Raw genomic sequence first — 12,172 nt, 5'->3', positions numbered from 1 at the left:
GTAACAGCAGCCACCAGGTAAAGCAGTATAATGTCTTTGCCATATTGTGTTGGGAAGATCTTGAAATCAGTTACCACTCGAGTAAAATTTTTAAAAACAGGCAAAATTTGAACTGGTGTACACAAAGTGCAAAAACTAGGCCAATGTTTTTAATTGCGTGAAAACATTGAGATAACATTTTCAATTTTATATCATCGTTGTGAGACGCATCCTTCCATTTTTTGATTGATCTGACAAGGTGCTGACATGGTAGGTTGAATGGCTTCCTGCCACACTGCAGACGTCTGCTTTTTTCCCTGCATGTGCTGAAGGCTCACGTTTGGTGTGATATTTCTTTTAATTTTTCCGGGATGTGGGTGTCGCCGGCTAGGCCAGCATTTATTTCCCATCCCTAACTGCTCTCGAGAAGGTGGGGGTGAGCTGTGTTCTTGAACCACTGCAGACCATGTGGTGCAGATACACCCACAGTGCTGTTTGGGAGAAAGTTCCAGGATTTTGACCCAGCGACAGTGAAGGAGCGGTGGTATATTTCCAAGTCAGGGCGATGAGTGATTTGGAAGCTAACTTCCGGGTGGTGGCGTTCCCATGTATCTGCTGCCCTTGTCCTTCTAGATGGTAGTGGTCATGGGTTTGGAAGGTGCTGTCTAAGGAGCCTTGGTGAATTCCTCCAGTGCATCTTCTTATAGCTGGTGACACTGGTTTATAGTTGCCCGCTGTCACTAGTATTCCATCCAGTTGATATTCTTCATGGGTGAACCTGAAGGGTGAATGGCACCAGGATGTTCAACCCTGGGGGATATATTAGTTGAATAAAATCTTGCATACCCAGCAAGCAGCCACAAAATACAATTTGATCAGGAACCTTCGCAAATTCCTCATATAGTTCTGGGAGGCTCAGGCCAATAGTAGTGACCCACTGAGGGTCCTGCTGAGAATATCTACTGTGATCCCGACTACAGGCCGAACCTTGAATGCTCCTTAGCTGAAGCAAAATACTATGTATACTAGACATTTGAAATTAAAGAGAAAATGCTGGGTAGAGTCAGTAATTCAGGCAGATTGTATTCTCAGATTTCCAGCACAACAGTATTTTGCTTTTGCACCTGATCTGCATACTTCAGTGATGTGCTGTGTATGTACCAGCGCCAGTGGGAGCGTGTTAACAATTGTTTTACTATTTGTAAATGTTGTTACTATAAATCATTGCAGATTTATTTTCTTCAATAATCTTCTACAACAAATATTTTTAACACAGGGGGACGAAGCATAGATGGTGCACCAATCATCACTTTTCCAGAACACACTGCCTTTGGAGGTCTTTCTGATGAAGATTTTCTGAGTGTTGTAACATATTTGACAAGCATTCCAAGGTGAGCTGTGTTTCTGCTACTGTCAATTATACCTGCAAATGTTGTATTTTATGCGTATTTAATACATTCCTCATTAGACTTCCAGTGCATTTAATTTATGGCTGTGGAACTTGGTTACACAAGTTCACAACTTTCTGTTTTGTAAGTTTGTACCAAAGCAGGATTGAGAAAGTACCCATGGGTAGAATGCTCACAGAGCAATATTGAGAGGAATATTTGTACTTGTCATTTCCACATCTTTCGTGACAGCAATTCCACAGCCAAGATGTTGAACTCAATGGAAAGTATTCCAATTTTATCCTGTTTGCACTGGTGTTTCTCATCTTCCTATCTCATTATTTAAAAACTACAACTTCAGCAATTTTGCAGTTGCGAAATGGACTAGTTCGAGCGTGACAATTTCTTTGTTGTCGGGAGACATAACTCTGAGGCACTGCATAGCCTCTGCTGGCAGGAGGATGTAATTACAGTCTGAGACATGGGTAGAGTTTTTTGTGTCATTATAAATATAGGTATAACGCGGTGGAACAGGAGCAGATTGTTGTCAACAGTCTGCAAGGCTGGACTTCCGGGTGCGGCGATGACCAGCTAAGCCGCACGTTTCGGCAGCTCCCGGTGGAACGGACTTTTGGGCTCTTAATAAGAGCCCCAACGGCAATTTTAACGGCTGAAAGCACTGTGCGGTAAACCAGAAGGGAATCCCCCATGGATACGGATGGTAAAAGGAGAGGAAAGTGGCCGGATTGCGGTGGATCCTTTAGAGCAGCGGCAAGGAAGGCAAGCAAAAACCAAGATGACGTTGGAAGGTGGCAGTTTAATATGAGGCCCTGAATAACACGAGTTTTTGAAACGCTGCGTGGAAGAGCTTAAAAAGGAGATGAAGAAGGAGCTGTTGGCCCCGATATTACAGGCGATCGAAGGGCTAAAGGATGAGCAAAAGACCCAGGAGCGGGAGCTTCGGGTCGTGAAGGCAAAGGCTGCCGAGAACGAGGACGATATACAGGGCCTGGTGGTGAAGACGGAGATGCACGAGGCACACCATAAACGATGTGTGGAAAGATTGGAGGTGCTGGAGAATAACGGGAGGAGGAATAATTTAAGGATTCTTGGTCTTCCTGAAGGTGCAGAAGGAACAGACGTCGGGGCATATGTGAGCACGATGCTGCACTCGTTAATGGGAGCGGAGGCCCCGGCGGGTCCGCTGGAGGTGGAGGGAGCATACCGAGTGATGGCGCGAGGACCGAGAGCAGGAGAAATTCCTAGAGCCATAGTGGTGAGATTTCTCCGTTTTATTGACAAAGCGATGGTCCTTAGATGGGCAAAGAAAACTCGGAGCAGTAGGTGGGAGAACGCGGTGATCCGCGTATATCAAGACTGGAGTGCGGAGGTGGCGAGAAGGAGGGCGAGCTTTAATCGGGCCAAGGCGGTGCTTCACAAAAAGAAGATAAAATTTGGAATGCTGCAACCGGCAAGACTGTGGGTCACATATCAAGGGAGGCACCACTACTTTGAGACGGCGGATGAGGCGTGGACTTTTATTGTGGAAGAAAAACTGGAATAAGCGGGCTACTAAAAAAGAACGTTTGAAACAAAGTGGTGGGGCGAGTATGGGGGGCGAAGAGGGGGGAAAAAGGGGGGGAAAGATGAGTTTTATGTTATTAATCCTGCGATGCGGTAGCTTTTCTCTCTTCCACAGGCGGTGGTGGAGGGAGGAAGGGAGGTGGAGGAGATGGGGCGTTGGCCATGGGGGGCGGGGCCAAAAGGGAAGCGCGGGCTTTGCTCCCGCGCTATGATAATCATGGCGGGAATAGGGAAGCAGGAAGGAGGGGGCGTCGCACGGTGCGAGCCGAGGTCACGGGGGGAAGCCGAGGTCGGCCAGAGTTTGCTGACTTCTGGGAGCAACATGGGGGGTGTAAATACGCTAGTGGGGGATCTAGCAGGGGGGGTGGGAGGGGGGAGTTACTGGGTTGCTGCTGCTGGGGAGAGGGGGGAGCCGGAATGGGGAGGGGTGGGCGGGGGGGGCGCCGCCTGGGGGGGACACAGCTGCGTGGGAACCGGGTGAGGAGCTGGAAAAAGGGGATGGCTAATCGACAAGAGGGGGGGGGGTAAAAAGCCCCCCAACCCGGTTGATCACGTGGAATGTGAGAGGGCTGAACGGGCCGATAAAGAGGGCACGAGTACTCGCACACCTTAAGAAACTTAAGGCAGACGTGGTTATGTTACAAGAGACGCACTTGAAACTATAGACCAGGTTAGACTGCGCAAAGGATGGGTGGGGCAGGTGTTTCATTCGGGGCTGGATGCGAAAAACAGGGGGGTGGCTATACTAGTGGGGAAGCGGGTTATGTTTGAGGCAAAGACCATAGTGGCGGATAGCGGGGGCAGATACGTGATGGTGAGTGGCAAATTACAGGGGGAGGCGATGGTCTTGGTAAACGTATATGCCCCGAACTGGGATGATGCCAATTTTATGAGGCGCATGCTAGGACGCATCCCGGACCTAGAGGTGGGAAAGTTGGTAATGGGGGGAGATTTTAATACGGTGCTGGAGCCAGGGCTGGACAGGTCGAGATCCAGGACTGGAAGGAGGCCGGCTGCAGCCAAGGTGCTTAAAGATTTTATGGAGCAGATGGGAGGAGTAGACCCGTGGAGATTTAGCAGACCTAGGAGTAAGGAGTTTTCGTTTTTCTGCTATGTCCACAAAGATTATTCGCGAATAGACTTTTTTGTTTTGGGAAGGGCGTTGATCCCGAAGGTGAGGGGGACGGAGTATACGGCTATAGCCATTTCGGATCACGCTCCACATTGGGTAGACTTGGAGATAGGGGAGGAAACAGAAGGGCGTCCACCCTGGAGAATGGACATGGGACTAATGGCAGATGAAGGGGTGTGTCTAAGGGTGAGGGGGTACATTGAAAAATACTTGGAACTCAATGATAATGGGGAGGTCCAGGTGGGAGTGGTCTGGGAGGCGCTGAAGGCAGTGGTTAGAGGGGAGCTGATATCAATAAGGGCACATAAAGGAAAGCAGGAGAGTAGGGAACGGGAGCGGTTGCTGCAAGAACATCTGAGGGTAGACAGGCAATATGCGGAGGCACCGGAGGAGGGACTGTACAGGGAAAGGCAAAGGCTACACGTAGAATTTGACTTGCTGACAACGGGTACTGCAGAAGCACAGTGGAGGAAGGCACAGGGTGAACAGTATGAGTATGGGGAGAAGGCGAGCAGGTTGCTGGCCCATCAATTGAGGAAAAGGGGAGCAGCGAGGGAAATAGGGGGAGTGAGGGATGAGGAAGGAGAGATAGAGCGGGGAGCGGAGAGAGTGAATGGAGTGTTCAAGGCATTCTATAAAAGATTATACGAAGCTCGGCCCCCAGATGGGAAGGAGAGAATGATGTGCTTCCTGGACCGGCTGGAATTTCCTAAGGTGGAGGAGCAGGAGAGGGTGGGACTGGGAGCACAGATCGAGATAGAGGAAGTAGTGAAAGGAATTAGGAGTATGCAGGCGGGGAAGGCACCGGGACCGGATGGATTTCCAGTCGAATTTTATAGGAAATATGTGGACTTGCTTGCCCCGATACTGATGAGAACCTTTAATGAGGCGAAGGAAAGGGGACAGCTGCCCCCGACTATGTCGGAGGCAACGATATCGCTTCTCCTAAAGAAGGAAAAAGACCCGCTGCAATGCGGGTCCTATAGACCTATTTCCCTCCTAAATGTAGACGCTAAGATTCTGGCCAAGGTAATGGCAATGAGGATAGAGGATTGTGTCCCGGGGGTAGTCCATGAGGACCAAACTGGGTTTGTGAAGGGGAGACAGCTGAATACGAATATACGGAGGCTGCTAGGGGTAATGATGATGCCCCCACCAGAGGGGGAAGCGGAGATAGTGGTGGCGATGGATGCCGAGAAAGCATTTGATAGAGTGGAGTGGGATTATTTGTGGGAGGTGTTGAGGAGATTTGGCTTTGGAGATGAGTATATTAGATGGGTACAGCTGCTGTATAGGGCCCCGATGGCGAGCGTGGTCACGAATGGACGGGGGTCTGCGTATTTTCGGCTCCATAGAGGGACGAGGCAGGGATGTCCTCTGTCCCCGTTACTGTTTGCACTGGCGATTGAGCCCCTGGCAATAGCATTGAGGGGTTCCAGGAAGTGGAGGGGAGTACTCAGGTGAGGAGAGGAACACCGGGTATCTCTTTACGCGGACGATTTATTGGTGTATGTGGCGGATCCGGTGGAGGGGATGCCAGAGATAATGCGGATACTTGGGGAGTTTGGAGAATTTTCAGGATATAAGCTGAACATGGGGAAAAGTGAGCTGTTTGTGGTGCATCCAGGGGAGCAGAGCAGGGAAATAGAGGACTTACCGCTGAGGAAGGTAACAAGGGACTTTCGCTACTTGGGGATCCAGATAGCCAAGAATTGGGGTACATTGCATAGGTTAAACTTAACGCGGTTGGTGGAACAGATGGAGGAGGACTTCAAGAGATGGGACATGGTATCCCTGTCACTGGCAGGGAGGGTACAAGCGGTTAAAATGGTGGTCCTCCCGAGATTCCTCTTTGTGTTTCAGTGCCCCTGGTGGTGATCACGAAGGCTTTTTTCAAAAGGATTGAGAAGAGTATCATGCGTTTTGTGTGGGCCGGGAAGACCCCGAGAGTGAGGAAGGGATTTTTGCAGCGTAGGAGGGATGGGGGGGGGGCTGGCACTACCGAGCCTAAGTGAGTACTACTGGGCCGCCAATATCTCAATGGTATGTAAGTGGATGGGAGAAGAGGAGAGAGCGGCGTGGAAGAGATTGGAGAAGGCGTCCTGTAGGGGGACTTGCCTACAAGCCATGGTGACGGCGCCGTTGCCGTTCTCACCAAAGAAATACACCACAAGCCCGGTGGTGGTGGCTACTCTGAAAATTTGGGGGCAAGGGAGACGGCACAGGGGAAAGACGGGAGCCTCGGTGTGGTCCCCGATAAGAAATAACCATAGGTTTGTTCCGGGGAGAATGGATGGGGGATTTGGAACATGGCAAAGAGCAGGAGTAACACAATTGAGAGATCTGTTTGTAGATGGGACGTTTGCAAGTCTGGGAGCGCTGACCGAAAAATATGGGTTGCCGCAAGGGAATGCATTCCGGTATATGCAACTGAGGGCTTTTGCGAAGCAGCAGGTGAGGGAATTCCCGCAGCTCCCGACGCAGGAGGTGCAGGACAGAGTGATCTCAAAGACATGGGTGGGGGACGGTAAGGTATCAGACATATATAGGGAAATGAGGGACGAGGGGGAGATTATGGTAGATGAGCTGAAAGGGAAATGGGAAGAAGAGCTGGGGGAGGAGATTGAGGAGGGGCTGTGGGCTGATGCCCTAAGTAGGGTAAACTCATCGTCCTTGTGCGTCAGGCTAAGCCTGATACAATTTAAGGTGTTACACAGGGCGCATATGACTGGAGCACGGCTCAGTAAATTTTTTGGAGTAGAGGATAGGTGTGCGAGATGCTCGAGAAGCCCAGCGAATCACACCCACATGTTCTGGTCATGTCCGGCACTATAGGGGTTTTGGGTGGGGGTGACAAAGGTGCTTTCGAAGGTGGTGGGGGCCCAGGTCGAACCAAGCTGGGGGTTGGCTATATTCGGGGTTGCAGAAGAGCCGGGAGTGCAGGAGGCGAAAGAGGCTGATGTTTTGGCCTTTGCGTCCCTAGTAGCCCGGCGCAGGATACTGTTGATGTGGAAGGAAGCCAAGCCCCCGGGTGTGGAGACCTGGATAAATGACATGGCAGGGTTTATAAAGCTGGAACGGATTAAGTTCGTCCTAAGGGGATCGGCTCAAGGGTTCACCAGGCGGTGGCAACCGTTCGTCGAATATCTCACAGAAAGATAGAGGGAATGGAAAAGAAGAAGACAGCAGCAGCAACCCAGGGGTGGGGAGGGGGGGAGGGGGGGTGGGGGGGAGGAACCAGAGGGATTCTCAGGGATGTTAATATATAAGTATATAAGTATAATATGTATAGGTTGTTGTTATAGATAATTGTATATTGGACTGTTAAAACATATTTTTGGAGAATATTTATCTGGGACAAGGCAGTTGCCATTTAGTTTTGTTTTTGTTTTTGTTTATATATTATTTCTTTCTTGTTTATAAAACTGGCCATTGTTATTTATATTGTGGTATTACTGTGTAAAGGATACACAATTTACTGTGATGGTTGGCCAAAAATTTTCAATAAAATATTTTTTTTTTAAAATAAATAAATATAGGTATAGGAAGTTCTACCAGAAATAGCTGATGCAAATATATGAGAAAAAGTTGCCAAGAATTTGGAGATAAGATTTGCATACGGACCTGGGATTTTAATGTATTGCCAGATAATGTAATCTTTTATCAGATTATAGCTCTCTCTATTTCTTTAAATTTGAAAAGCAGTTTCGGATGTCTTCATAGAATTTTTTCATAGAATTTACAGTGCAGAAGGAGGCCATTCGGCCCATCGAGTCTGCACCAGCTCTTGGAAAGAGCACCCTACCCAAGGTCAACACCTCCACCCTATCCCCATAACCCAGTAACCCCACCCAACACTAAGGGCAATTTTGGACACTAAGGGCAATTTATCATGGCCAATCCACCTAACCTGCACATCTTTGATAGGAAGGCATTCGGAAGTTGGGTCCAGAAATGGGGTCCAAGATGTAACAGTCAATTTAGGGGATAAAAAGAGTGCTAGCAGCAGAGTCAGAGGGATACATCCACAGCCTGAATTACCTTGTCCCATTCAGGCTTAACCTCATTAGTGGGAATACACAGAATGCTCCAGTTCAGCCAGGATGATCCACTCCAGATCCATTGTCATTCTGGACAAGCTTGTTTGACCAGCCACAGCCCATCACAGAGACTGATTACCTATTTTGTCATTAATAGAATGGCATAACTCTGTTCTTTTGTATAAAGAGAGAGAGCGAGATACATAAAGGCAGGGTATCCCATGAAAAGGCCTATTCATGTTTTTGGTTTTCACAATAATATCTCCTGAAATTCAGATGTTTTGTGATAATAGAACATGGACTGAAAATCTCTCAACATCTCTTGGAACGATATTACCGGAAACAATCAATATGAAAATATTAATATTTGATTTTCGTGCAGTCGTCACATTGCTCATTATTAATATGAAAATTTTCGTAGCTTGAGGATACACCCTACCAGGTTATTGCCAATAGTAAGTAGACCCGCAAGGGTAAAGGTGTTGCTATATCTGACTATGATTAATTGAATAGGTGGACTAAACTTCATAGAATCATAGAATCCCTATAATGCAGTAGGAGGTCATTTGGTCCACTGGTCTGCACGGGCCCTCTGAAAGAGCACCCTTCCCAAAACCCCATATCCCCATAACCCAGTAACCCCACCTAACCTTCTGGACACTAAAGGGCAATTTGGGACGGCCAGTCCACCTAACCTGCACATCTTGGACTGTGGGAGGAAACCCAAGCACCCGGAGGAAACACACACACACACGGGGAGAAAGTGCAAACTCCACACAGAGGCTGGAATTGAACCTGGGTCCCTGCCACTATGAGGTAGCAATGCTAACCACTGTGCCATGGGCGCAGTATCCATAATTGACATGGTATTGTGCCGTGGGAGAAGTGACCACAATATGACTACAATAAGGTTTAGATGCTGATTCTCCTTAATGTTAGATTACACATTAGTGAGTCCCATGGACTGTCGATATCCTTTTACTGGATCTCCTCAAAGGCTGCCTACAAATGCAGGGGTTATATGGCCATAATGGCTGGATGTGATTTGATATATTTTCTCTCATGGAGAATAAACACCAGCACAAACAGGTTTGAACTGAAAGGCCTGTTCCGTAAAGTAACTTCTAAGAATCACAGCCTTGGTATGACGCAGAAGGAGGCTATTTGGCCCATTGTGTCTGCATTGGCTCTCCGAATGAGCAACTCGCCTCTTCCTAATCTCCTACCTTCTCCCCATAGCCCTGCCCGGTCCTCCTGTTCAGATAATAATGCCTCAGTTGAACCTGCCTCCACCACAGTCTCGGGCACAGCTTTCCAGACCCTAACCACTCGCTGCATGTATAGGGTTTTCCTCATGTCACTGTGAAAGTTCCCAAACCTATTGCCATGAATCTTTACAGAAACTTGGCATGTTTAAATTGGAAAGAAGCATTCAATGGGCAGGAGAAACGTCCAGATGACTGCAATTTGTCACCAGGTTTGTCAGTGGAGCAAACAGTGCTGTATAAATGGCATCACACTCTAGGGTAAATAAGAAATAGTTGTATTACACGTTTGGAATTACTGCAGTGTAATCTTTGGCACTGCATCAACAGCACACATGTGGTATAAAAGATGTAATTAACTGCATGTGCTTGAAAGGAATTATCCCATGTTAGAGCACTGATGCACACGTAACCTTTTGGTTTTAAGGTATTAAAATAGATTCCAGCAGCCCAATGCACTGTCAGCTCAATTTCCATTGATCGGAAACAGCTGACTATCTCCCAGTTCTTTTCTATTCTGGAAGCTTCATCCTCGCATTAACATTTGCAGTCCAACTGGATATTTCTCCTCATGTTGCTGTTTAAAATATAGAAAAAAAACAAATAGATGAATCAGCATCTGTAAAGAGAAAAAGGGAGCTGACATTCAGGTTTATGATCCTTCCTCAGAACTGAAAACTGAAGGGTAATTAAGTCCCTTTGTAAGGGCGGGGGGGGGGGGGGGGGGTGGCACGGTGGCAGAGTGGTTATCCCTGCTGTCTCACGGCGCCAGGGGCCCGGGTTCGATCGGGCCCCAGGTCACTGTTTGTGTGGAGTTTGCACATTCTCCTCATGTCTGCGTGGGTCTCACCCCCACAACCAAAAGCTGAGCAGTGTAGGTGAATTGAGCATAACCACTGCGCCACCGAGCCGCACAAAAATATAATTTGTATGGCATTACAATTCACAACAATACAACTGCTAACTAACCTAATATTTGAAGTGAACCATTACCGCGGTAACTTAATTTCCTTGTTTAATTTTTCCTCATTTAATTATTTATTTAAATTAAATTTTCTGTCAGGAAATGATATCACTGGAGTGGAGATTGACAATACATTAAGATTCTAATAAATCAGCTGCTTTTAGAACAGAACTTAATAAAATCAAATATTGAAGCCTTGCAGAGACAAACAATGTCTGAATAACAGAGACTCCTCTCCCCATGTTCAAAATGTTTAATGGTCATATTAAGCTTAAATTTAGTCAGTTACATAACCCACAACAAACCAGTTCATATACTTTATGGATACTTCTGTCTAAGACTCTTCTGGTTACAATGGTTGGACTCTCATTGTACGTTTATCTCTGGAATCGTTAGATTCTTACTCATGAAGAGATCTAGCTGGAGGCACGTGGAGGGATTCTCTGTAGCCCGACGGTGAAATCGAGAACGGCGATTGGGCAGAGAATGGCTCCTGATGCTGAAATTGGGGCAGGCGCAGGATTGACCTCGGTTCACGATTTTCCCACCCCTCCAAATCGGCATCCTCAGGACGTGCAGCGCACACGGTGCAACCCCGTCGGAGAGCCATCAGCCGTCCCACCCGTGTTGATCCGCCTCCGATGGGCCGAGTTCCCGATAGCGCGGGTCATGTGTGGTCCCAGCGGTTAGGGGTCTGGCGTGCCAGCTGCGGGCAATGTCCAGCGCCGCTACACTCGGCCCAGAGGGACATTGCACAGTCCCAGAGGGGCATTGTACAGTGTCAGAGGGACATGACTGAGCAACAGAGGGACGTGGTCCAGTCTCTGGGTTGAGGACATCGAGACCCTGGTTGAGATGAGGGTGGGTCTCCAGGACTGGCAGTGTCTGGTGACAGTGGAGCCTCCGGAACTCACTTCAGCTTCACCTCCGTCGCATGGAGCAGCCCTGGGGCCATCGAGTAGCCCGAGAGAGGACAAAGTGATGTGGCCCATGCTGATGCCTCTCACAGGGGAGGTGTTCCCTTTCCCCTCACCGAGCTGATGCCTGCGCATCTAATGGGCAGCGGGCAGAACAGGGTGGCAGCTCAATACCTGTGATACCCAAATGTCGGCCAGGCCCATCCCAGATGGAGGTCCTCCAGAGGACGGCAGCTAAAGAACACCTCGGGTCAGAAAGCGAGATACGCAGCAGGCCGCACCACCTCTGCGATGGGCTGTCTAGAAGGAGCGATAGGCCATGGAAAATAAGGAAGTTAGTCACCAGTTAAGTAGGCACAGGTGCAGCACATAGAGTAGATGTCGGGGTCAGGGCACAATAATGTATACAGTCAAATAGCTTTTCACCAACATTCCGACCTGCCTCAATCCTCTGTATGAAGGGTGTGAGGGATAGGCTGGGTGTAGAGGTGTGCTGGGTGGGGTGGCCGTCGCAGGTTGGTGGTGTGGGGTGTGGGTTTTGGAGGATGGCATGGGGCAGGGCTCAGGACAATTGGATGTTCCACCTGGGGTCACCCTCAAAAGCGGAGGGAATGGTGCCAGAAGTGTGAGGCCGCCTTTAGGACAGCTTATCCAGTGAGTTAGCCATCACTGCTCACCATCTCCATATCCAACCCCCCCCGCCCCCCCCCCACCCACTCCACCTCCCCCCTCTGCCCCCAAAGGATATATGGGTCCATGAGATGGAATGGCCAGCACAAAGGCAGTGATCACCAGGGGAGACAGTGGAAGGTGATCCTGAAGGCGGGAGTCAGACTTTGTCAAACGATGAGGAGCACCTGCGCTCATCCTCCTCATGATGATGTCATCATCCTCCGTCCCCTG

At 48.7% G+C, this 12,172-nt stretch overlaps 1 protein-coding gene across 7 annotated transcripts in view; it reads left to right on the top strand.

The window, feature by feature from the left end:
* The window catches only part of mcf2l2 (MCF.2 cell line derived transforming sequence-like 2), a 650,277-nt gene that overhangs the window by 291,393 nt on the left and 346,712 nt on the right, over positions 1–12,172 (top strand). For all 7 annotated transcript variants that reach the window (XM_072474222.1, XM_072474228.1, XM_072474225.1 and 4 more), the window contains exon 3: positions 1,256–1,370. In XM_072474222.1, the coding sequence (XP_072330323.1) occupies positions 1,256–1,370 (115 nt within the window). The remainder of the gene's footprint in view (positions 1–1,255; positions 1,371–12,172) is intronic.

The sequence above is a fragment of the Scyliorhinus torazame genome, chromosome 14 (genome assembly GCF_047496885.1).
Source record: "Scyliorhinus torazame isolate Kashiwa2021f chromosome 14, sScyTor2.1, whole genome shotgun sequence".
Lineage (NCBI taxonomy): Eukaryota > Metazoa > Chordata > Chondrichthyes > Carcharhiniformes > Scyliorhinidae > Scyliorhinus > Scyliorhinus torazame.
The sequence above is the reverse complement of the archived record's forward strand: the minus strand, read 5'-3'. Positions and strand labels throughout refer to the sequence as shown.